This window comes from Notamacropus eugenii, chromosome 1 (assembly GCF_028372415.1).
Source record: "Notamacropus eugenii isolate mMacEug1 chromosome 1, mMacEug1.pri_v2, whole genome shotgun sequence".
Lineage (NCBI taxonomy): Eukaryota > Metazoa > Chordata > Mammalia > Diprotodontia > Macropodidae > Notamacropus > Notamacropus eugenii.
Window position 1 is genome coordinate 602,678,853 of NC_092872.1, and position 27,947 is coordinate 602,706,799.

A 27,947-nucleotide genomic window follows, 5' to 3' on the forward strand; every position below is an offset into this window, starting at 1 on the left:
TGATCTGTAATCAGTGATCTTTGATGTTACTATTGTAATTGTTTTAGGGCACCAAGAACTGCACCCATATAAAATGGCAAACAATCAACAAATACGCATATTCTGACTGCTCCACCAAAGGGCTGTCCCTGTCTCTCTCCCTCTCCTCAGGCCTTCCTACTCCCTGAGACAGAACAATACTGAAATTAGGCCAGTGAATAACTCTACAATGGCCTCTAAGTGTTCAAATGAAAGGAAGAGTCAATCAATGTGCAAACTTCCTTGTTGTCTGTTTTAAGAAACAGCCACAGCCACCCCAACCTTCGGCAACCACCACCCCAATTATTCAGCAGCCGTCAACATGGAAGCAAGACCCTCCCCTCCACTAACAAAAAGATTATGACTCTTTGAAGGCTCAGATGAAGGTTAGCATTTTAAGTTATGTACATTCTTTTTTTAGGAAAATACTATTACACACTTAATAGACTACAGTATAGTGTCAACATAACTTTTATATGCACTGGGAAACCAAAAAAATCCGTGTGACTTGCTTTATTATGAAATTCACCTTATGTCAGTGGTCTGGAAACAAACCCATACCTCCAAGGTCTGCTTGTACATGTCAATATAAACATAAGTAAAAGTATAATATCCATATCTTATAGGATTTATTCGATTAAGTATTTCCCAGTTACATTTTAATCTGGTCCAAACGACACTCAGGAGTGTAGTGAGCCACATGTGACCCACCAGTTATGTGTCTGACTTCCAGCCTAGAGCTACATAATTTGGCCTGGACCATACAGGCAGCATGTCTCAAAGATAGGATTTGAATCTATACATTCCTGACTTCAAGATTTATATCTATATTCCCACGAGCATCTCAAACTCAACACTTCAAAATTGAAGTCTTCTTCTTTCCTCAAAAACCCGATTAATCCTCCTCATAATTTCAACACTTCTGTTTATGGCACTTCCATTTTCCCAGTCATTTAAGCTACAAACCTTAGAACCACTTCTGACTATCCCTTTCCCCGTTCCCCTGTTCAATCACTGCCACGTCCTCTACATTCTATCTTCACAAGATCTCTTCAACCCATCCTTTTGCTTTTCCACTATGACTACCTTAATTCAGACCCTCAATAATCCTCCTCATTAAGAGGTGTCTCAAAAGTGGAATGGGCTGCCTCTGGAAGTAACTGATTTCTCATCATCAGAGATCTATAAGCAGAAGATAAAAGACTATTTGCCAAGGATACTGCCCTGTAGATTCCTGCTTCATGGGTTAGGAATGGAAGCAGGATAGGTTGTGAGTTGTGAATAAATACTCCTGGGTCAGGGTTCAAGGAAAGCCTGAAAAAAATTGGCCCAGAATCAATGAATCCATTGTACCTGGCCAGCACTAGTGTTCAGGGCAATAAAAGAATACTGAACTGAGGAGGCCAGCAGTACAAAGCATCATCTAGATTAAAAGCTAGGATCAGAACCAGCTTCATATAGAGTCGTATGATCTGGGGCATTAAGAAAGCTTGATACCAGGATGACAATTTCTCTCCCGCACGTTTCTCAGCACTCAATCGCTTTACTGGCATGTGTATTTTATACCCAGCTTTGCTTTCCAGCTTCCTTTTAAGTTGCAACTGGACAGGTCCTCCCCTCACCACCAGCTTTACTCTCTAACAAGATAGCCACCTTGAATACCCATCAGCCCTTCAGGTGGATGTTTTCCAGTGGCCTTTGGTTTTCTCTTCTTTTCTCTCTACACTCTCTCCTCAGCAACGTTATTCACTTGCATGTCTATAGCCTGTATGCAAATGTCTCCCAAATCTATATTTCTAGCACTTACCTCCCTCCTAAATTCTAGACTTGTATTTCCAGTTGCCTGTCTGTAGGATATAGGCCTCATGCCCTGCAAGCATCTCACAAACTGATTTTATCATCCTTCCCTAAAAAATGCTCCTCCCTTCTGGCTTTACTCAGTTTTTGTCAGTGGATAATGACAGAACCATCTTCCCACATTCAGAACCTTGGACTTTGCCTTCGCTCTCTTCTCAAGCAGAAAATCAGAGATTCTTGGAGTTGGAAGGGAATTCAGAATTCAGAAACTGAACAGGAATCTATTTCTACAACTTCCCTGAGAAGTTGTGGTCATTCAGACTTTGCTTGAAGACTTCGAGTGAGGGAAAACCACTATACCTGCCAAGGAACTACCTATGCTTTTGGGATAACACTCTAGGAAAGGGCAGCTACATAGCACAGTGGATAGTGTGCTAGGCCCAGAGTCAGGAAGACTCATCTTCCTGAGTTCAAATCTGTCATCAGACACTTACTAGCTGTGTGACCCTGGGTAAGTCACTCAACTCTGCTAGCCTTTGTTTCTCATCTGTGTGTGTTTGTCCTTTGTTGCTGAAGAAGACCATGCCATCAGAGAAATAATAACATGACTTGAATTTGACTTTTTGTTTTGAGTGAGGGTGGGCTGTGCAGGTCACCAGCCTCACTTCTCCTCCAGAGTCATTTGAATCCAGTGACCAGATATTCATCAGGATGACTGGAGATGAGCCAGGATGAGGCAATTGGGGGTAAGTGACTTGCCCAAGGTCACACAGTTAGTGAGTATCAAGTGTCTGAAGTAAGATTTGAACTCAGATCCTCCTGACTCCTATACTGGTGCTCTATCCACCCACTGCACCACCTGGCTGCTCAAGAAGGAAGTGGGAAACCATTTCAGTACCTTTGCCAAAAAAAGCTCCAAATGAGGTCATGAAGAGTTAGACAAAACTGAACAAGAACAAAACATTGTTAGGACGTTTTTCCTTATGCTGAATTGAAATCTGCCTCTTTACAACTTCAATCTATGATAACTCCTACAAGGTTCTGACTTCTCAAGACAAACCAAATAAATTTCATCTTTCTTCCATATGATATACCTTCGAATACTTGATGAGAGCTATCACCTTCCTTTGAGTCTTCACTAATCTAACAACTGATTTTCAGCTGACATGGACTCAAGGCCTTTAATCATCCTGGCTGTCTTCTGGGCTCCTTCTCACTTATCAATGTCTTTCCTAATGTTCAGAACTGAATGCAATGCTTCAGAAGTGATCTAACCAGGAAAAAATACAGTGAGAAAATAATCACCCATCTTCTAGACACTATATCTCTTGGTGTAACCTCAGGTTTGAATTGTTATTTTAGCTGACATCACAGTGTTCTTGTAAGGTTGACATTTTTAATCCATTTTACAGTACTTTATGTTGGTTCTATTTAATCTTATAACATTCAGCCCAATGTTTTAACTTGTAGAGATCTTTTTTGGGATCCTGACTTAGGATCCCAGCATATACCTCTTAGTTCCTAGTATTCTTTAACCAGCACTCAGTAAATATCTTTGCTTCCATGGTGCCTCTCATGTTTTCATGCTCTGAATTATGTACATTTGCAGATACCTCATGCTTCCTGTTAAGCTCTAAGTTTGCTGGTGATAGGGATTGACTGATTTATCTTTGTATTTCCCATATCACTTAGTTCAGTGTCTTGCACGCTTAATAAATGTTGAATGAATTTAATTGTAATTTGAGGAATGATGATACAGCTTTAATTCAATTATCTCCATATGGTCCTCATTCCACCAAGGAATTACATAACCCTCTGCTGTGAAGTCGTGTATCTGACCTATAAACAATCGCCAGAGCTCAGAGCTTCCAGATTGAACAGAAGGTACTTCCTAAAGATCGTTATCATTTGTTCCCACAGTGCATGTGGATATGTAATTGGTATTATGTAACTGCTCTGTCCAGCTGTATGTAGTGGGAGGATTCTAGAATCTACAAGGCAATGTGTTCTCGAGATAGAAATACAGACACACAAAAGGTGAGAGCTGGAAAGGACCATCTGCTTCGATCACCTATTACATAGATGAGGGAGACAATTCTTGACAGTTGTGGTGAGGGAGGGAAAGAAGAGACATGCCCAAGGTCATACAGCTGATACTTTAAAGCTTAGCCTAGAGCACTTTTTAAAAAAATTTAATTAACATTTTCAGTTTTCAACAATCAATTTCATAGGTCTTAAATTTTCTCCCCCTCCCTCTCCCTCCCTCCTCAAGATGGTCTGCAATCTTCTATGGGCTCTACACATACATTCTTATTAAACACATTTTCACATTAATCATGTTACATAGAAGAAGTAAAACGAATGAGATAAACCACGAGAAAAAAACAAAACGTAAGAAAAGAAAATAGTCTGCTTCATTTTGCATTCTGATTCCATAGTAGAACACTTTCTTTCCTCTGTTTTGCTAGCAGATGGCCCAAGAATTGTCTGGGCAGTTTGGTTGTCTTTCTCTGACCACTTTATTGGTATAGCATTTGTTCATGGGTGTTATACAGAATCATACTCTTTTCCCTGATGCTGTAACCCACTCTACTCTATCCCTATGCCTTGACACTTTTCCAAAAGTAATTCTCAAGATCTTCTGACTCCAAGTCCAGAATGCTAATCCACTCCCCTCCCCCAGGTGCCTCAGTATTTATTTACACCCTCTCTACCTTCTCACCCTAAAAAGCACATATTCTTCACCTTTATTTGAAATGTGTGTGATAACCTTGATTTAAATCTCTGCCCAAAAAGGATTTTGCCTGATAATTTGCAGTGTGGTCAATGAAAATGATCAAAACACAAAGAGAATCTATATCTCTGGCTTAGGGCTTTTAGATCCCAGCTGTTCAAGGAGTCTTCTAGTCTGCTGCTGAGACATCTGTATTTTGATTATGTTCTCTAGCCTCTTTAAAAAAAGTTATTATCTTAATGTTATTGAATGTCTTGTTGTAACAAATAGCAACATATTCAACATTAAAATGAACCAATGAAAAGCAGCTTGTGTTTTATACATTAAGATAAAAGAGTGTAAAAACAGGAATTCAATGCTTTATTGCAATCCATGGAAGAAAGAAAAATCTATTATAATGTTTTAAAAACTGAGATCACAAATAACAAAAGACTTTTTTTTTAAAAAAGTGAGATGGAACTTAGTCAATATAATGATAGTATTTGAATTGTCTTAAGAAGATTCTGAAGATCATCTGGTAAGACAAGATAGTGGACACTGAGGTCCTCTCTTGAGCTGAACTGCCAAGCGTTCAAACTCTGCTGCAGAGAGCACAACTCCAGTGGGCGATGGACAGGCCATGTAGCCCAAATGCCAAACGTACTTTTACCAAAAAGATATTTTACGGCAGACTCGTTTGAGACAAGAGCTCACGTGGAGATCAGATGAAGCAATACAAGGACACTCTCCAGGTCTCTCTGAAGAACTTTGGTACTGATATGAGACATGGGAGACACTGGCACAGGACCACCCAGCATGGCATGCCCGCATCAGAGAAGGTGCTGTGTTCTATGAGTAAAACAGAACTGCAGTAGTACAAAGGAAATGGGAGATGACCTAATCTAGACACATCTCCAACCTAAATGTTCAATTTGTGCCTGACCCATGGCAGAGCACTCTGAGCTCATATTCGACTGATTAGCCACAGCTGAATACACCATTCTTGACTTCAACATCATAATGTCATTGGTCCTCTTCAAGTATGAAGGATGAACAATGATAGTTCTACAGTTTGATTAGTAAGCATCCTATCTAGAGGGGACTCAGTCTTAACCTGACCTGTAGTGAAGAGAGATTTAGAAATAAAAGAGGCCTTAAACATCTAGAAATTATTTTTTTATTCCTGTTGGGCCCCACCAACACAATAAAAATCACACTTTTACCTAAATTAATTTAGGGATTTAGTGCTATACACATCAAACTACCTAAATAGAACTGTTAATCAAACTGGTCTCCTGGAAATTATCTCCTCTCTGGGTTGACATGACCCTACTCTCTTTCTTTATTCTCCAAAGTTAACAGTGATCTCTTAATTCAAATCTAATAGCCTTTTTTCAGCTTCTTATCCTTCTCATCCTCTCGCTATTGATCAGCTTCTCCTGCTTGCACATTATCTCCCCCCACATAAGACTGTCAGCCCCATGAGATTTTGCCTTTCTTTGTATCCCCAGGACTTAGCACAGTGCCTGACATATAGCAGACACTTAATAAATGTTGACCAAGCTGATATTGTATTCTCTTGTACTGATTTACTGTCCATCTGTGTACTTTTATCAATTTTGTCTTCCATTATGAGCGTCAAACAGAAATTTCAGGAGTAAAGAAGTACTAGGTTTGGAATCAGAGAGCCTCGGGTTTGAACCCCAATACTGCCCTTTCCTGTGCCTTCACTTCCCTGAATCCATTTCCTCCACTATAAAATGAGACTAATAATATTTTCAAGACCACTTTCACAAACTCTTGAGGACCAAAGAAGATGCTGAAGGGGAGATCATTTGTAAACCATAAAGTGGCTAGAATTAAGTGTGTGTCCCCATGACCCTTCTCACATAAGACCTAATCTACAACCATACATGATCATTGTTTAGCAAATTACTTTTAAAATAATAATATTAGATTAAATGCAAACCCTGGCAAAGTGGTCATTTCCAAGAAGTGTCCGCAAAAGAAGAGGCAGCTGTCTTTCCAGATGAAGCTTCCGGCACAGCTCCGTCAGGTCCTCTTTGCCCAGATAGCCTGTGCCAGTTGTATCACAACTGCTGTAGACTTCCTTGAGCTGGGACACATACTTATTCTCTTCCTCCTCGTCCATCCCATAGCACCCTACATGTGTCAACGGGAGAAAAAGAAAAAGTAGCATATTTATACAGTTATACTCTCTCCTCTCTTACACACACACACACACACACACAATTAGTCAACCTAATTTCCCAACCCATCAGAAGTGATATAAAGCTCTGTAGAGAAGCCCTCTCTAGGTTTACAAAGATGGGAAAATTCTGTTCCCCCATGACAAAAGAAGTCAGAAGAACGCTGCTGTGACCCTAGGCACTGAGCAGGAACGCTAAATCCACAGAAACACAGAACTTAAAGTTAGAAAGAACTTAAGAAATCATTTCATCCAATCTCCTTATTTTACAACTGAAGGAAGGGAGGCCCAGAAAGGTGACGTGACTCAAACCAGGGCCACAGAGTAAGGAACACAGCCAGAATACAAACCCAGACCCTCTGACTCCACAGTCAGTGCTCTTTTACTACGTCATACTCTAAGTCTATTGTAAAACAATCAGGTTGATAATGTTTACTAAAACATCATCCAAAAGGGTGAGGTCTATCAAATAGATTGACCAGAATCATCTATGGGAAAGAAATACCTTAGATCTCTCTCTCATTTTTGCCTGCCTATCACAATGGAAGTTAACACTCAGTATGTCCATATCTGAAGTTATTCTGTCCAATAATTACCCTGCTCTCCAAACTGCCTTAGTTTTATTGATATCGTTACTATTCTACCAAGTATTCAGGTTCCTAATATCAGAGTCACACTTGACTATTGTCTCTTCCTCACTTACCATATTCAATCAGTTGCTAGTTCCTACCTTCATGGCATCTTTCAATTTGATTCCCATCTTTCCAACATATGGCCACAAACAATAACAGCTCTAACTTGGGAGTGTAGAGTTTCTTAACTGATGTCCCCACCTCCAGTCTCTCCCTCTCTCTCTCTACCCTCTCCCCTTTCCCCTCTCCAACCCACCCTCCACTCTTGCAGCCCCTTCCTGACTGGTCACCTTCTCCCAAAACCTCCATTTTAAGGAAAGTACCAGGGAAGCAAAATTCATTCCTTCATTCCTCTCTGGACTCCACTCTTTACTCTCTGTACTTTATTTTTTCTACTATATCACCCCCCACACACACTCATACTCCACACACTTTTCAGCTTCATTTTATGTGTCACCTTCCCCTGTTAGACTATAAGCTTCTTGGGGACAGGAATCACTTTTCTTTTTTGCTCGTAGCAGGTTCTTAATAAATCCTTGTTGATCTGACTTGACTGGTATACATGGCTTCATTTCTACCTTTCTACAAGGCTCAGGTCAGGTGCTACCTCCTCAGCGTACATTTCTCTCACTCCCCCGAAGCTGAAAATTTTTTCTTCCCCCTCAAATTTTGCTACCACATTTTATCTGGATCTTTTCTTTACTCTAATCATTCCCTTATATTATATGTAACCACAAATACGTAGCATTCTTACTCCCAGATGAAGGTAAGTTCCTTGAGGGCAAAAACCATGTCATTTTTGTCTAACACCTAATAAACATTGGTTGAATAAAGGAATAAATTCCATTCCATTCAACAAATATGTATTAAGTGCCTACTGTGTACAAGGCCTCATGACAAGCAGCAGGGATGTAAGCACAGAAATGAAACAGTTCTTGCCCTGTATTCTACTGGAATAATCAGGTCTGTTCTTGCTCAGAAAGAGAACAGTGGGGGAAAAATAGTTATCAGTGGTTTTCTTTTTTTTTTTATTAAATGAATTCAATTCTGAGTTAGAATTTCAATTGCGATATTTTAGTAGTTCAAGTATGGTATTGCAGTGACTGGATAAGATTGGAATTCTTATCTGGCTTCTCAATATAAAACTTGCAAATATGCATATATCTTTCCTACTTGAAGATGATGTTAGCACTGTGCTACTTCCAGAATGACCAGCTGGATGGTGGTGCAGTGGACAGAGTGCCAGGCTTGCAGTCATAAGATTCATCTTTCTGAGTTCAGATCTGGCTCAGACATGCACTAGCTGCATGACCCTGGGCATGTCACTTAACCCTGTTTGCCTCAATTTCCTCATCTGTAAAATGAGCTGGAGATGGAAATTGCAAACCAATCCAGTATTTTTGCCAAGAAAACCCCAAATGAGGTCACAAAGTGTCAGACACAACTGAAAATGTCTAAACAACACTTCCAGTATACAAAGATGGGGTTGAAAACACTTGAGGCAATATGGACGTAAGAAATGACCATTATTCCAAACAAAAATCCTGCATGGGGTTGGCCTATAATCTGGGAAGAATAATTCTGTTCAATTATTAGAAACCAGTGTAGAACATTAATATGATGTTGCTGGAGATTTGAAATGGTCCAAAGTGAATTAAATGTCCATGCTCTTTAATTCTGTGCTAGGCAGGTGCCCCAAGAAAGTCAATGATTTTTTAAAAAGTTTCGCATACAACAAAACATTTACAGCAGCATTTTTTGTAGTAGGAAAGAACTGAAAACAAAGCAGATGCCCCTCAATTGGGAAATGTCTAAATAAGTTGAAGTGAATGAATGAAATGGAGAGAAACATGGAAAGATATCCGTGAGTTGATGCAAAGGGAAGTAAACAAAACCAGAAGCACAATACACATAAAACTACATGTAATACTACATACATGATGTTAAATATAGTACCAGGAAGTGATTGGAACAAAGAAGAAATCCAGACAAAAATATTCCAGAATGAGTTCATAACCACATAAAAGAAACCACAACAAAACAATCAAAATTAAATACTATGAGATTATAATGACCAAGTGTGGTTCCAAAGAGGAGGTCTAAGAATGTACTCCATTCCGTCTTTATAGACATGGGGATTTATGTGATGTAAAACAAAGATATCAATAAATTAAAAAAGCTAAAAAACCAGAGCATAGAAATTAACTAGGACAAACATCCATGAGGCCACAAAGTCTGCCTCCCTTACACTCAGTCAGTTAATTGAGCATTTATTTAATTGCCTTCTATGTGCCAGGCATTCCAATATGCCTGGGGGAATGCAAAAATAACCTTGACCAGCAGACATTGACAACCTAACACTCAACAGCATCAAGAAAGAGGACACTGAAAATAATAATTAAAAAAACCCCGACACCTATAACAAACCTTCTAGCTGACGTTTGCCCAAGTGCTCTCTCCCACACCATTCAAAACAATAATAGGCATAAAACAAGGGTTACCTTGCATGTATAAATAGAATGAATTAGGATAGTTATAAATATTAATTTTGAATGAATTACAGACAAACTAATTTGAGATAGAATAAAGGGACAAACTAATGATACTTCCAACCGTTGGAAGAAAGGGATGAAGAGAACTGTGAAAAATAATAATGCTGGGAGGGGAGAAAGTATGAATTAAAAAAGAGAGTGGCATGGTAGAATGCAAACAATACTGAATTTGGAGTCAGAAGAACAAGGCATAAATCCTAGCTTTGCTGCTTCCTTTTTATGACAGTGGTGTGTTGCTTAACTTTTCCAGGCCTCAGTGTCCTCATCTGTAAAATGGGGGTGGAAGCTGGACGCTGCTCTTTATGGTCCCCTCCAGTTTTAAATCTTATGCTCCCATTTCTGATAAGAAAAATCTATTAGCAAAATCAATACTCTCAAAAATAGATAAGACAAGAAACCTAAAATGGAACCGGATCTGGAAAGAGTAGCTCAGGGATGTTCCTTACGCCATAAGGCTAGAAGGGACATTTCTTAGCCTTGGAACCAAGGACACCAACCAAGAATAGTTAGCGTGGAATATTGTTGGAAGGGTAAAGGATTCTCATAAAAAGAATTTAAATCAGAATGCTGGGAATTGTGGGTGGATGGCCATATTGAAATTGCTGTTTCCTTAAGGATCAGAGGAACTGAAAGAAATAGTTAAGCTCTCCTGGAAAAAGAAAGAAGAAATGTAGAAAAGAAACTAGTCCTCTATTAAGCTAGACTCTATAACTTGGTGATATAAGGTGTCTGTTTACAGAAGCACAGAATTTCAGAAGTTGGAAGGGGACCTCAGCAGCCAATTAGTCCAATCTATATACCCCAAAAGAATCACCTTTTCAACAAGTAGTCATCCAGTCTCTGCCTAAAGACCTCCACTGAAAAGGAACTCATTCATTCTCTCACTGAGGCAGTGCATTCCATTTTGGACGGCTCATAGGAAGTTTTTCTTTATATCAAACCTAAATGTGCTGTTTGCCACTTCTGCCCACTGCTCCTAATATTGTCCTCTGAGGCCAAGCACACCACATCTAATGTGATCTACATGAGGGGCCTTCAGATACTTGAAGATGGCCACTGTGTCCCTATGAACCTTGGCTTCTCCACACTGAAGATGTCAAGCCCATTCAACTGATCCCCATAAGGCATAGACTCCATTCTGCTGCTCTTTTCTGAATACTCTCTTGCTTTTTGATGTTCTTCCCAAAATGCGATCCCCAGAACAGAATATAACCCTTCACATGTAGTCTGAATAGGGCAGTCAGTACACACACACACACACACACACACACACACACACACACACACACACACGAATTGTGATAATTCCCCTGGAAGAGGACCTTAGAATAGATTCTTTAGTCCCAGTGCCCTCATTTTGATGAGGGTCAGGAAAAATACAGGAACCCCAAGACTGGAGAATCCTGGGTGGGCCAACCAGAATGAATTTACAGACTTAAGCATTCTGGAGGTCAAGGCAGTAAAGATTTATTGCTATACTTTTCAGAGGGCAATAGTTCTTACAGAACCTGTGTTTGAATGGGGTATAGGTAGAGTTTATGTAGGATATTCTATATTAAAACATGTGCCAAATAGGCTAACTAGGTGATTCAGGGTGGGATAGGGAATGGTTAAGGAGTAGTTAGTTCCTAAAGGAACATGCACTTTTAATATCTACTGTACAGGTATTTTACCCAGAGTTCATGGGGATATAGCCCAAGTGGGAGCTTCAGGGAAGTATGGTTTGAGGCCTGAAAACATTACTAAATTAACTAACAGTCAGGGCTGACTGAGAAACACCCAGGCCGCCCCCATCAACGTCTTGTTAGACAAGATAAATGTAAGGGAGTATACGTGTGTCTAAGCCTAAGACACATTTGACTGCTCAGTGAGTAGGAAATATCTTTATGAGTCAGTGCACAGCCAGTTCAGCCAGTACACAGCTGGTTCAAACTCATAAATTCTACAGGTGCAGTTGGCTATTGCATCAGGAAGACAGATAAAGGTTTTGCTAGGGAAGGCTGTCCTCAGGCTAGGGAGAAACTGCCAGGGACAGGCTAGGAAGAAATGTGATTTTTACAGAGAAACATGATCTTAGAATTGGAGTCTAAGTACAGGCACCCAAGCACCCCATCATTTTTACAGATACTCAGGGGAAGTAGCTTGCTCATGGGTGCACAATTAATTACTAGCAGATATGGGACCAGCACACAGGCTCCTAACACATGGTTTAGTGCTTTTTCATATGTATGTATGTATGTGCGTATATGTGTGTACATGTTTATATAGGTATATATGGATAGACATGTAGTATACATTAATATCTAATTATATATAATAAAACAATATAGTAATATTTACAGTATATTATTACATTTATAATCAAAATGATATATTACATTTATAATCTGCTGATGGAATTATATAATAAGATTAATGCATAGTTTACATAATACATATTTATCATCATGTATACAATACAATTTAATTATATATAACTTTATATATACGTACATATAATCATTATATATATATATATTGTATGTATGTAGTGGTATCGTAGAAAATGCGCTAACCTATGTGTTAGAAGCCTATGTTCTGGACCCAGATCTGCTAATAATTAGTTGTGTACCCATGAACAAGTTACTTCCCTTCTCTGAGTATCTATAAAACAGGGACAATGGGACTAGAGAGTCTATAAGGGCCCTTCCCAGTCCTGAGGTTAAAAATTATCACAAAGTAATAATTCAATCCAAAAAGCATTAAATGCCTACACTGAGTAGCATGAGAAAAAGAAATAGTCCCTACCCTAAAGGAGGTAAATTCTTGGAGGTGGCAAGATACGGAGATACAAAGTAAATACAAAGTAATGGTGTGAAGGAGATCACTAACAGCTGGGGGACCAGGACAGTCATTTGTATAGGCGCCTAAGGGAGCTGGGGATTTCAAGAAGCAGAGGTGAAAAAGGAGATCATTACAGGCACAGCAAACAGTCTGGACAAAGGCACAGAAGTGGGAGATGGAGGTCATGTATAAAAAAGGACAAGAAAGTCAGTTTGCTTAGACCAGAGTGTGTTTGGGGAATTAACATGAAAAAAAAAAAAGTCTAGAAAAGTAGACTGGAACCAGATTGTGCAATGCTTTTAAATGCCAAACAAAGGAGTCCATTTTATCAAAATGGTAACAAGAAAATACTGGAGTTTCCTGAACAGGGGGATGAGAAAAGTGACATGATCTGAATGCTCTAAGATTATTTTGAGAAGGAAGCACAAATTAAAGGAAAGGAGGCATTTAACTTGGAGAAGAGAAGACTGGGGGAGGAGGGCATGCAGCGAGCAGCACAGTATGGCTTTCTTTAAGTACCTGTCATGAAAAGTAGGGATTCAATGTATTCTGTTTGATCAATGAGTGGAAACAGGCAAAAAGGTGAATTTACTTTTATTGTAGAGAAAAAAGTAACAAGTACACCTATCCAAGAGTGCAGAGGGGTAGTAGTGAGTTTCTACCATCAGAGGTCTTCACTTCAATCAAAGAGTGGACAACATTTATCAAGTGTCAGCAGTGTGATAAAGGTTGGAGAAGATATGGGAAAGTGGGAACACTAATTCATTGTTGGTGGAACTGTGAGCTGATCCAACCATTCTGGAGAGCAATTTGGAATTATGCCCAAAGGGCTATAAAAATATGCATACTCTTTGACCCAGCAATATCACTTCTAGGACTATATCCCAAAGAGATTGTAAAAATGGGAAAAGGATCCCATGCGTGTACAAAAACATTGATAGCACCTCTCTTTGTGGTGGCCAAGAAGTGGAAGTTGAGAAGATGCCCATCAATTGAGGAATAGCTGAACAAATTGTGGCATATGAATGTAATGGAATACTATTGTGCTATAAGAAATGATGAACAGGAGGACTTTGGAAATACCTGAACAGACCTATACGAACTGATGCTGAGTGAAGTGAGCAGAACCAGGAGGGCATTATACACAGTAATAGCCACAGTATTCGAGGACTTCACAAGAAACACAAGGACCTAAAACATTTCCAAAGGACTCATGATGCAAAATGCCATCCACATCCAGAGAAAGAACTATGGAATCGTAACTCAGAATGAAGCAGACTATTTTCTCTTTTGTTATGTTTGGTTTTGTTTAGTTTTACTTATGCTTTCTCCCATTCGTTTTAATTCTTCTATACAATATGACTAATGTGAAAATGTGCTTAATAAGAATGCATGTGTAGAGCCCATGTAACACTGCATGCAGGCTTGGGGAAGGAGGGAGAGAAAATTTAAAACTTATCGAAGTGATTGCTGAAAACTGAAAACAAATTTGGAGGGGAAAAAAAGAGTGTTGACAGTGGACACTGTATCTTGAATATGGGCTGGACTAATTGACTACTGAGTTCCCTTCCAACTTTATGAAGAAGTATAAAGAAGAAAATTTTTATATTTTTCTTTCAGACCACATAAAGGAACTCTCTCCCCCCACACTCTTCTCCAGGTCTTCCCAAAGAAAATCTTAATGGAATGAGAGCATTTCAGAGTTGGAAGAGACTGAAGGCCAGATCTAATTCAACCCATACCTATCTAAAAATTCTGTTTACAACATACCTGAGAAGTGGTCATCCAACTTTTGTTAGAAATTCTCCCATGAGGAACCCTACTGTCTGTCTGTCTATCTCTGTCTCTCTCTCTCAAAAAAATACATTTAATCAGTGTCAACATCAGATTATTATTACAATGAAAATGAAGAGCATAGATACAAAAAAAATCTACATTAAAATCCTTTTTTTTTAAAAAAAATACTTTATGCTTTCCATAGAAAAGAAGCTATGGAAACTGAGTGGATTTCCATCAAATGCGGAATTCCTGAACAAGTAGTTGTATACAATTGTGATGAAATGCTATTGTGCTAATGAGCAGAATGCTCTCAGAAATCTGGAAAGACTTACGTGAACTAATGCAAAGTGAAAACAGCAGAACCAGGAGCACAATGTACACAGTAACAACACTGTATGATGATAAACTGTGAATAACTTAGCTATTCTCTGCAATACAATGATCCAAGACAATTCTGAAGGACTCATGGTGAAAGATGCTGCCCATTTCCAGAGAAAGAAGTGGTGGAGCTTGAATGCAGATCGGGGACACTTTTTCTTTTCTTTCTTTATTTTCTTGTGGTTTCTTTTTTTTTTTTTTGTCTTTTCTTTTACAGCATGACTTACATGGAAATGTGTTTTGCATGACTGCATATGTATAACCAATGTCAAATTGCTTGCCTTCTCAATGATGTGAGGAGGGGAAAGGAGAGAATCTGGAACTCAAAATCTGGGAAAAGAATGTTAAAACTGTTCTTTCATGTAATTGAGGAAAAAATCAAATCCTAAATTGAAAAAAGAAAAGAAACTAAAATAACCTGCTATACAATTATTCGCAAATATAGTCCTGATGATTTTACACAAATAGTAACATGTCTTCTTGTAGCAGGTAGGCCTAGCCACCTTGATTTTTGTCCTGCCACTGGACTTCGATGACTGTGGAAGAGAGTGAGGTTAATACTTTTGTGCAACTCTGCCTCACTTAAATCCAAATTACTCAAGACACTGGTCCTTTCTGAAAAAAGATGAACAACAGGCCCTGCCACCACTGTGTAAGCTCACAAATCTGTTGTAATCTATAGCTTCCTTATTACTTCTCTGGTTCTTCTCTCCTGTTAAGCTTTGTATCTTAATTTTCTACAACTGCTGTAACTACTGGTGCTACTGGAACCATCAGTCATCTTGATGTGTGTGTGTGTGTGTGTGTGTGTGTGTGTGTGTGTGTGTTCATTTGCATGTTGTCTCTCCCTTTAGAGTATAAGCTTCTCAAGGTTAGGGACAGTCTTTTTGAATCTTTTTGTATCCCCAGAACTTAGCAAAGTGCCTGGCGCAGTAGGCATCTAATAAATGTTTATTTAAAACAAATGTTTATTTACATAAACAAAAAAGATAGTCCCTTCCTTTATAGAGCTTACATTCTAATGGGGGAAAATAACATATAAAAGGGATCTGATAAGGGGGTGAGGGCATAGTAAAGTCCTGAGGAGAGTCAGTAATGCAACCAGGAGAGAAATAAGGATGTGGTTGGCCTGGGCCTCCTCCTTAAAATGAAGATATTGGAAGGAATTAGCCAATCCTAGGGAAAGGCCACAGGGAAGAAGGGTATTTCCAATATGAGAGATAGTCCAAGGGTGGAATGAGCATCTGGAGTAAAAAGCTTTCTGTGGCATGTCAGAGAAAGTTCTTGTGGAGATGAGTCAGCAGTATAGTCTGGAGAGAAATGAAAGGCAAAAGAAAATACCTTGAGGCACTGCAGCATTCTGATTGCCCCCTTCTGGTTGATTTCCAGTCTATAGATGCAGTACTCAGAATGGAACCCAATACTCTAGAAGTGATCTCTACAGTAAACTCAGGGCACAATACAGAGGGACCACTGCCTCCCTGGTCCTGAACATCATGCCTCCCAAAACAGATGAAGATAGTGCCAGTTTTCTTGGCTGCTATTTAACATGCCTAACTGCAGTCCAACAAAACTGTGATTCCACAATATTCACATGTAGTTTAACCCATGTAGTATTCAAATATCAGTTTCATGCAATTCAACATATCTGAGTTTATTTGTGAACTCCCTCCCACCCTGCATCAATACCATACTGCAACCAAAGTATATTCCAACGTTTTGTAAAAGGCAACAGTCATGGTCCTGTGGGAGGGCTTTCTGGGCTCTGGAATGATTAAAAAATTATAACCTTGGATCTCCAGGGTCCTCTCTTACTTTAGCTGGCTGACAAGTCCTTGAAGATGGTTTGGAAATATAAATGTTAGCATTTGAACACAAATAGGCACTGTTTATGTTTCCCCAAAGGATATCTAGTTGGGTGAGGCCACAGAAGGAGCCTAGAATTAGAAAAACATTTTTTAATACCACTTCCTAAATACTGCATCTTGACAATGGCCTAATCTAACTGTAGAGCTCAGAAAGGAGGATTCACATAGGCTGACAGCCCTTCATATATTGTATGAAAATGTCACTACCAAGTCATTATTAGGATAAACAATTGGTCTAGGTACTCTATGCATAGTAGGAACTTAGTAAATGCTACTGGAATTGTTTGTTTTTTTCTGTAGTAATGATAAGTTGTGTTGTCATTTTGTCTTTATCTGATTTCCCCAGCCCTTTTTGATCAGGGTTCCAACCTTCAAAATAACTACCTGGGGTTAGAGTTGCTGGACAATAGATACTTTGAATTTTATGCTGTGGAATGAGTAGGCATAAAATCAGAAAGTCCTTTAATTTTAGAAGGTTAAAAAAAAAACCTTCAACCCCCTAATTCTATAGATAAATAAATTGAGGCAGAGAGAGAAGAAATTTGCTCAAAGTCACACAACTGGGATTAGTGACAATGCCAGGATGAGAACCTACTTCACTTGACTCCTAGACCAGTTCCCTTTCATAATACCTTGTCCATTCTTATGCAAGAAAAGATCCAGAAAGAGAAAGGAACTGGCCAGTTTCTTTGTGAGCCTACAGAGCTCTACGGAAAAACCAAACATTCACTGTTTTACATTTTCCAAGAGTTAAGAATTATTTCAGTTGCCATGAATGGATCTGTGAACATGTTGAAGTGAAAACAATCTATTTAAATTATTTAGAAATATGAAGGAGAAAAAGTGAAGAATCAAGGGTAAAATGAACTCAGGGATAAAATTTTGGGCTGGTTTTGACTCTATAATACGTCCTGGGACTGTCCTGGGAGTTTAGATCCAAGCCTATGGCACCAATTCCAGTCTAGCTCTACCTTGGAAGAAGCAGTTTAGATATAGCCAGGATTATCCCAGTTAGATGAATTCTCCAGGTTTTGTACTGCCAATAGGGGAAAAGTCTCAAAAAAAAAAAAAAAAAACCAGAAGGGATATATACATGAATACATGAGTAGGATCCCCAGAATTAGCCTCTGGAAGCGCAGGTTAGAGGGTACCTAATCAGCTTTCATCAGTAACCCCAGACCCAGCTATCAAGCCCAGCCTTATTCAGTACATAACACACATTCAGGTTATTCAACAACCACATCCAACAATTTGCTTATCTGCTTTTCCAATTTACATGTATCTAGTGTGAAGTAAGGATCACTGACAAAGTCAGGAGACAGTACAGAACAAACAAAACAGTTGCCTTCCACTCTGTAACTGAGAAAGAGACCGGCAATTCAGAAACCCTCCTTCTTTCTCTCCTCCCTATTTGGCCCTATATTCTTTTTCGTCTAAGACTGAAGAAGAATCTTTGTTCCCCCATGAGGGTAGGCTCTCAGATCACTAGTATGTACACACACACACACACACACACACACACACACACGCACACACGCACACAAAGCAGGACAATTAAAAAAAAATTCTTTCCTCTTACCCACTTTCTGAACTTCCAATCCACCCTCTAGCACCCAGCTTAAAATAATCATCATAGTAAACGGGCAAGGGAAGAGAGAAAACAGAGAAAATAAAATTTTAAAGTAAAATTAAAAAAATGACCAGGCCAATTCCTTTAAGAGTGGAAGGGTGACAGCAGAATTACAGAGTTGGAAGAGTCCCCCAGAGCTATGAAGTAAAACTTTTACCTGACAGAGAATGCCTTCCTCCAGCATCCCTGTAAGATGTTCATCCATCCTTAACTTGAAGACCTCTTGTGAGGTCTGAGACAGCCCTTCACACTTTTGGTTAGCTGTAGTTGGGAAGTTGTTTTTCTTTATACCAGGCCTAAATTTGCTCTTGGAAACCTATAGTCATTGCTCTTTGGGGCCAAGAACAAAATGTCAGATCTCTCTTCTACATAACAATCTTTCAAATACAATTTAAATGCATTTAAATTCAATTAAAGACAATTAAACATATGTCCCTGCTTTCTGTACAGAGTTTGGGGACTGGGGGACTAGGGCTGTGGAATATGCTAAATTCCATCAGACCAGTTTTGTTGGAAACCATTGGTTTTCCTTAAATATTCTTCTGTGTCATGAGGAATGGTTCAACATGGGGGTAAGTTTAAGAGAAAGTCACTATAGTAGAGGTTGAAGCATACATTGTCAAAGCTGGTTCAGTGTTTGAGAAGCTCCAAAGAAAAGTATGGGAGAGAAGAGGTATTAGACTGAATACCAAACTGAAGGTCTACAGAGCTGTTGTGCGGACCTCACTGTTATGTGCCTGTGAAACATGGGCAGTCTACCAGTGCCATGCCAGAAAACTGAATCGCTTCCATTTGAACTGTCTTACAAAGATTCTGAAGATCACCTGGCAGGATAAGGTACCAGACACTGAGGTCCTGATTCGAACTAAACTGCCAAGCATTCAAACTATGCTTCAGAGAATGCAACTCCGCTGGGCTGGCCACATGGTTCAAATGCAAAATATATGCTTGTCAAAAAGTCTATTTTATGGAGAACTCAGAAGGGGCAGGCAATCACATAGTGGTCAGAAGAAGTGATACAAAGACATTCTCAAGGTCTCTCTCAAAAACTTTGGATTTGATTTGTGACATGGGAAACACTGGCACAGGACTGCTCAGCATGGCATGTCCCCATCAGAAAAGGTGGTCGGCTCTATGAGCAAAGTAGAATTGAGACAGCACAAAGTAAGTGTAGGATGCGCAAATTTGGAGCATCCACCCCAAATGTTCACATGGACAAAAGTGCCCAGTCTGTCTGTGGTAGAACACTCCGAGCTCAAGTTGGTCTGATCAGCCACAGCTGGACACACTGAAACTTGAGTTTATCATGATAATGTCATTTTGGTTCTCTTTGAGAATGAAGGACAACAACCAATCCTATATATTTTCTGAGCATCTATCTGACCACATTGTTAGTTACTGTGATGAATTAAAAAAATATGACACAGCCTCTGCTGTCAAGGACTAAAATCATGTAAATTCACATAAAACAATACTCAAATTGAAGAAAGAGAGAGCGTGTATAGAGTCTTTTCTAACTCTTTGTGACCTCATTTGGGATTTTCTTGGCAAAGATACTGGGGTGATTTGTCATTTCCTTCTCCAGCTCACTTAACAGATGAGGAAACTGAGGCAACGAAGGTTAAGTGACTTGTCCAGGGTCACACAGCTAGTAAGTATCTGAGCTAGCTAGCTCTAAGAGGTCAGGAAATGAGATCAGTGTTGGTTGGAGTTTTCTTGGTGGGAAGGCCTCACAGAGGAAGGACAAGTAGCTCTTAGAAAGTTGGAGTAAGTAGAATCTGGCTAGGGAGAGTTGAAGGTAGAAGGCATTCTAGGAAGGTGCCAAGAATACTTTATGGAGAAAGACAAATAGTTTCCACTCATACCAGTTTATGGGAGACTTGAAGATAGTTTATAGCTATTAGCACTGGACAAATGGGTGTTGGGGACAGCTAAGTGGTGCAGTAGATGGAGTGCTAGGGTTGACATCAATAAGACTCATTTCCTTGAGTTCAAATCTGGTCTTACTAGCCATGTGACCCTGGGCAAGTCACTTGATCCTGTTTGCCTCAGTTTCCTCACCTGTAAAATGAGCTGGAAATGGCAAACCACTCTAAATATCTTTGCCAATAAAACCCCTGTTTTATACATCTAACTCTTCCATTAGATGATATTTTTAAGTCTCTGATAGCTTTGTAGATGGATAGAAAAAAACTGTCCTAGTTTGCAATTTATTTTTTATTGATTTTGGCCAGTTCCATCCCCTCTGATTATACTCTCCAGAAAATAAAGTACCACAAAGTTTCATTTTTTTGTCTTGAAGGATGCTTTAGAATCAAGGTTTATTTGAGGCAAAGGATCCCTTGAGATTTATCCAGGTTTAACACTTTTGCCTGGATATTGTGAATGATAAAAAGGTCAAGTATGAAAGACTCAAAATCTAAACAGTTCAATCTGCAGACCTATGATTAATTCCTACAATGCACAATTTTTGAACTACTTTGAAGAGTATTTTAGAACTATCTTCTAACTATTTTTAACCATGAACTAAAGCACCAAAGTGGAACTAATTTTTGTTGTAATTTTAGTGCCCTGAACAACTTGATCCTTCCCCTCTACTTTTTTACCTTATCTCCAAAGCAAACAGATTGGTAATTTTTCCCCTTTTACTTTTAAGAAGTTAGATTCTGATTATTCACTGGAAAAGTCTGGCAGGAACAACAATCTCAAAATGATTAAAGTTATTCAACATAATGTACTGGCCTTTCAAAACCTTAATTAGACCTATTTGTTGCCCATCCCTTTCTAAGTGTGTTTGCTGTATGTCTTTTTTCCCCTGTTGAAATTAAAATTAATTCTACCTTCAGAAAATTTCGGTAATTTCACAGTACTTCATAGAGGTGAGAGGATTTGGAATTAGAGGCCTTTGATTCAAATGTCAAGATATTTATTCCCTAGAGGACCCCTTTCTCTCCTCTGACATGGCCACCACCTTGCTGCAAGCCTTGACCGCTGTAACAGACTCTTAATTGGTCCCCCTGCCTAAAGTCTTCCCCCATTCCAATCCATCCGAAACTGAGCTGTCAAACTGATCTTTCTAAAGCACAGGTATGATCATGTCACACATACATACCCTACCTCAATAAACTCCAGTAGATTCCTATTACCTCCAGCATCAAATAAAAAATCCTCAGTTTATTAACTGCCCCCCTCAATTTTCCATTGCTCATACAACTCTCCAATTTCCACCCCTTCCACCCCACAGAGATCAGTGACACTGATCTCTTTGCTGTTTCTTGCACAACAAACCATATACTAACTCCAGGTGTCTTCACTTGCTGTCTCCCACACTTGGAATTCTTTTGATCTTCATAACCACTTTCTGATTTCCTTCAAGACCCAGCTAAAATCCCTCCTTCTACAAAAAGCCTTTCCCAATCCTCCTTAATTCTAGTCCCTTCTCTTTGTGGATTATCCCTGCTTTAGCCTATCTTTATCTCGTTTGTACGTAGCTGGTTAAGCCATGAGCTCTGGGAGAGCAGGGACTATCTTTTGCCCTTCTTTGCATTCCCATCACACAGAACAGGACCAGGAACAAAGCAGGTGCTTAATGTTCACTGACTGACTGAAACAAATCATTCTATTTCTCTTGGGTCTTAGGTTCTCACCTATTGCTGCTTGTGTTGTCGATGTTGTTCGTCCTTCCTTTTCAAAGACAGCCAGTAACACCAAGGTGATGTCTTGACTTCAGAATGAATTGGATATAAGTGAGGCAGAGTTACACAAAGTCATCTGAAAAAATACAGGGGAATACATTAGATGATTTTCATTCTTAAAAATTATTGAGGACCCTCCCAAAGAGTTTTTGTTTGTGTTGTTAATCAATATTTACCATATTAAAAATTAAAATGACAGCATCATTATGAAAATTGTTTTGACCTTGTGGACTCCCTGAAAGGATCTCAGGGCCTCCCAAGGACCTCCAGACGACACTTTGAGAACCACTGATTTCTAAGGGCTCCTCCTAGTCTAAAGTCTATGAAACCTGGAAACCCTCTTGGGTTATCAAGGATCAGGGCTTGTCATCACTGCTTTAACATGTTTTTCATTTGAAAGTAAACCATGTCTGCCTTCATTTCAGAAGTAAGCCAAAAAAAGAGTTAAAAGACTAAGGTTTTGAGCACCAGTAATAAAGGTGTGCTATATACAGTTTGTGTTTCTATAGAACCACAGAAAAACCATGAACAGGAACATTTACATGCTGAAATCATGCCCAAAGCCACCTTCACTGGGTAATTGAGACAAATATATCTGGAAGTACAGAGTAGTTCTTTGGCTGAATTATTCAGATAATTGCCTCATTTTCCTTTTTATTGTGTTCAGATTCATGGAGGCTTGCTCTTAGTAAAGAATGTTAATGACCCTTTGTGGGATGAGATACAACAATAAAGAACAGGCCAGCTGTGCATTTCCCATTATGAAGAAGAGTTGCTCCATGATGTCTCTGCCTATGGCTCCCAGGTACTCTATTATGCATGCACACTGCCCTCCTCATGTTTCATGCCCTCCATCCTCACTGCTCTACCGAACTGGTCCAGCTTTCTGGAGCCAGCTTCTGTACTAGTTCGGAGGCTATCGTCTGACCTCTAGTGGTAGGTAGTACAGCTGCTCTACACTGCAGGGAATGGTGGCTCCAGTAAAGGAGCTTTCTTCTTTTTTTTTCCAGAATGATGACTCAGGTTGCTTAAATCAGAACAGTGACCCTCAAAGCAGGTTTACTTAGTCCGAAATTCTACTGCAGCTGTTTTCAGCATCTGACCACGCAACAGTTTGATTTCTAGTTTGCCTTCTTTACAAGTAATAATGCCAACACACCAGAATGCTCATAGTGACATTTTTTGCAGCAGCAGCAACTAATCCTAAACAAAGTCTGTTGATTAGGAAATGGCTGAAAATTTGGGGTATATGAATGTAAGGGAATATTCTTGTACTGGAAGAAACAAGGAATGTAAGAAATTCAGGTTGTTCTATGACTGACTTTGATAGACTTAGTTCTTAGCAATGCAAGGATCTAAGACAACTCCAAAAGATTCCCAATGGAAAATGCTATCCATATCCAAAGAAAGAACTTTGGAGTCTGAATGCATTTAGAAGCATACTATTTGCTCTTTTTCTTTTATTTCTTCTTTCTCATGGTTCTTTCCATTGGTTCTAATTCTTCTTTACATTGTAACTAATGTGAATATATTTTTAATATGAATGTTAAAAAAAGGGTGATAACTCATGAGAAAAAAAAAGAAATTCAGGAATATACAAAAAGACTTGTATAAAGTGATGCAGGATGAAGTGGGCAGAACCAAAAGAAAAAACATACAATGACTATAATAATATTAGTTAAAAGAATATTAAAAGGAAGTCAAACTGAATAATTGTAACGACCAATCTTGGTCCCAAAAAACAAACAATGAAAAACACCTCCCTTTTCTCAGGAAAGAAGTGGGAACCACAGCTGCAGAATGTCAGATGTTCAGTATTGGTTGGTTGTTCTTTGCTACAAGGGAGGATTCAATGAGTATCGGGTGGGAGGTTCAGTTATATCCATAAGTAATTCTGATGTTCAAACAAAAAGACATTAATAAATCTTATTTGGGAGAAACGTTTAAATGTTACCAATAAACATGTGTCTATGGATCAGTCTAATGGTTACCCTTTCAGTGAATTCTTCAGTCCCAGATTCAGAATATTTTAAATGTCTTAAATTTAAAAATTTTAAATTTAAACACCTTAAAATGACTTGATTTATTCTTTATCTGTGTTTCCTTTGGGAATAATGACAGCAACTAAAAGCAGAATATAATTACAAATCCTTGATAGTCACTCTAAACTTGTAGCTGTAGTAAATGTAGAATGGGCCAAGTGTAGCGGGGGTTATTGTTATTGTCACTGTTATCATTCTCCTTTTTATTAAGTAACAGACTCTCCCTACAGCTAATTTTTCCTAGAAACCACAAAGTTGATGAAGACGTGTGAACTCCCTTCTTTCTCACCTCTAAGGCTCCCTGCCTTCATAATAGCTGATACTTTATGCTTCCCAAAGTCCTAAAGACCTACCCCAGAATAATTGTTTCTTCCCTGTCTTCAAAACTGTGTATCATTTCTGCACAGTATTGGAGGAAAGCAATTTGTTTAAGGGCAGCTGGGTGACACGGTAGACAGCATGCAGGACCTGGAGTCAGGAAGACTCATCTGTCTTCCTGAATTCAATCTGGCCTCAGATACTTATATGAGCTGCGTGACCCTAGACAAGTCACTTAATCGTGTTTGCCTCAGTTTCCTCATCTGTAAAATGATCTGGAGAAGGAAATGGCAAACCACTTCAGTATCTCTGCTGAAAAAAAAAACCCAGATGGTATCATAAAGTGGCAGACACGACTTAAAAGATGACCGAACAACTGTTTAAATGACTCCACTCTGAGGTATAACCAAAAACCCTAGGGCAGTTCATACCCAAGGATCCTTCAACTTAGAATGGGAAAAATGACATTTTTATTTCCTCTAATTTCTAAATAAAATTTAGAATTTCCTTCCCTTGTTTATTAAAAAAATTTTTAAACCTCAATATCGTTTTGAAAAGGGGTCCAAAGGCTTCCCTAGAGACTGTCAAAAGGAGTCTACGATTTTTAAGGAGGCTGAGAACCCCTGCTGCACAGGCTACTGGAATAATCCGATAATCCAATAATGTAAAACAATTCCATAATGCAAAAGCAATAATACATGCGAGACTTATACGCATGTATGTGAGCAAATGTGAGAATGTGTGTGGGAGTAGATGCGCATATTTCTTTAAAATGGGCAGAGTTCTTTACATGTATTATCTCACTGAAGCTCTGTAAAAACCCAGGGAAGCAGACACTATAGACAGGTTTTATTATTCCCCTTTTACAGTGAGAATCTGGAATATCAGAGAGCTGAAATGATTTCTGTGGTCAGTTAGTGAATGCCAGAGGCAGAATTGGAATCCTAGCCTTACATGTGAAAAGTCACGGCACTTAGACAGGCGATATGTTACAGTGCTAGCTTTAGAATCAAAGAATCTGAGTTCGAATTTTGCCTCTCATATCCTTTGATATTGGGAAAGTCATTTTAACTTGCTGGGCCTTGAATTCATCATCTATAAAATGAGTGAAATGAACTAGATTTTAAATTTATATGTGATCTTATGATTAATATGCCAGACTGTTTCCTAAAGAGGATTTTCTTTTGGGAATTCTAAGTTGTCTAAGTATTGGAAATTCAAGGGTGTCCAAAGAAAAAAGCAAGCTGATTTTATGTGGTCTTAGACAGTGGAAAGGTGAATCTGGTATAGTTCAGTTAATTTAAACAAACTACTAAAACATTGCTTTGCAACTAAGTGTGCAGTAAATAGAGTATGGACCTGGAGTCAGGAAGACTCTTTTTTCTTGAGTTCAAATCTGGACTCAGACACCAGCTCTGTGACACTGGACAAGTCCTGTTTGCCTGTGAGCTGGAGAAGGAAACGGCAAACCACTCCAGTATCTTTGCTAAGAAAACCCCAGATGGGGAGAGACACAAAGTCTTGATATGTCCTCATGAAGTTTATCATCTAGCATAGTTTTGTTTCCATTTCTTAGCTACTTTCCTCCTACTACAATGAAGAAAAAAAGACCAGATAGGAGACCTTTTTACCATTAAGTTAAAATCCTGTGCATGACCTAAAGGAATAATTTCTGCTCAGGCTGCACCTAAATTTAGTGGGTAACAGACAAAACCTACTTGTGCTATTTTCTTTCCTGGGATCACTTTTCCTTATTCTTATAAATAATAAAAGTTACCAGATACTTGGGCAGCAGAGAAGCTTCTTCAATTTCCTTTTCATCTAATCTAAATTATTTAATCCTCCTCAGGATTTCTCACACGTGCACCAAATACTAATGCAGTAAAATCACTCTGAAGTGTGCTTAAGAAGGGTATTCTCACTCATTCACACCCCCTGCCACCTAATGCCTTGCTAAGTAGTTCAGCTTTCTCTGAGGCAACTGTAGAAAGGAAGAAAACTTGCTTGCTTGCATGCTTTCTTCCTTTCTTGTTTGCTTGTTAAAACAATGGGGCCCTTACAAGATTATTTAATTAAATTTGAAAGTATGATCAAGATATTTTCAACCAGGTAAATCAAGATTTCCCCCTTATCTTGGGGAGCAAAGCACACCTCCAAACAAACTGGTTGGTTATCCAGATAAACAATAGCTTACTTTATATTACTCTGCAAGGCAGCCCTTTGGAGAATTCACACAGCAAAGTGTTTGTTTGCTCTTAATTTATGCACAGTAATAAGGGAATTTAATCTGTGCACCTTAGAAACTCACATTGTACTGAGAGGCAGCGGGAGAGATGCCTGCCCTCTGTATTCCTCGATTTAGGAAACTCAGGAGTGTTGGCACATCAGAGATACTTAACAGTGGACATTTGAAACCACTTTTAAATGGGTCACTATGTAAGCCCGCTCACCTAGAATTAACAGACCTAAAAGGTGGCATTCTGGGTTTGTTGCTTTATCTGGAAAGATGAGGGTGTCATCTTAAATTGTTGTGTATCAGAAATTCTGAGTCTCTGTGAATAGAAGCAAGCAATATGGAAAGAATGGCGGACTTCAGTGGAGAGACCAGTTTATATCTTGCCTCTGACACTTTCTCCCTTTGAGACTGACCAATTTAACTTCTCTCAGACCTGGTTTCCTTCGTTTTGAAATGGGAGTAGGTAAAACACTGACTTGAAGTACTTATCTGACAGTGTGGTGGCAAGGATCATATAAGATAATGTATTTTTTAAAGTTTCTTTTCTTTTTTAAAATTTTAGTAATTTTTATTCTGAACTTAAGAAATAAAACAAGCATTTCCATAACATAGTGGAATAGGAAAAAAAAAGGTGATTGCACATGAAACTACAAATCTATTGGGTACAAACTGCTATTCCTTTTACATATATAATAAAGTTATCATGTAGCTTTCTTTTCTTTTTGCTTCCCTCTCCCACTCAACCCTAGAGATAGCTACCATTAGATATAAATATATATGTATGTGTAAAATCATTCTATACATCTATTTATCAGCTCTTTCTCTGGATGCAGATAGCATCTTTCTTCCTAAGTCCTTTGTAGTTTGAGTATTTATAATACTCAAAATGATTTAATAGCTCAATTTTTCTTAAAACAATATTGCTGTTACTGTATACGACGTTCTTTTGGTTCAGCTCATTTTTGCTCTTCGTTATTTCATGCAAGTCTACCCATGGTTTTCTAAGTTCATCATTTGTTACAGCATAGTAGTATTCCATCACAGTCATACACCCTAAGTTGCTCAGCTGTTCCCCAACTGCCAGGTACCCCCACAACTTCCAGTTCCTTGCCACCACAAAGACAGCTGCTATAAATATTTTAGAATATATAAGTTCTTTTCTCCTTTTTTCCTAATCATTTTTGGAAAGAGACCTAGTAGTAGTCTTGTCAGTCAAAGAGAATAAGAAGTTTAACTACTCTTTGGGCATAATTCCAG

The 27,947-nt window shown here is 38.8% G+C and overlaps 1 protein-coding gene across 7 annotated transcripts in view; it reads right to left on the reverse strand.

Annotated features, from left to right (window-relative positions):
- The window catches only part of NINL (ninein like), a 174,726-nt gene that overhangs the window by 114,652 nt on the left and 32,127 nt on the right, over positions 1–27,947 (reverse strand). For all 7 annotated transcript variants that reach the window (XM_072634652.1, XM_072634651.1, XM_072634654.1 and 4 more), the window contains exons 2-3: positions 22,047–22,170; positions 6,498–6,691 (exon numbers count right to left, since the gene is read on the reverse strand). In XM_072634652.1, coding sequence (XP_072490753.1) covers positions 6,498–6,680 — 183 coding nt within the window. In that variant the 5' untranslated portion in view covers positions 6,681–6,691; positions 22,047–22,170. The remainder of the gene's footprint in view (positions 1–6,497; positions 6,692–22,046; positions 22,171–27,947) is intronic.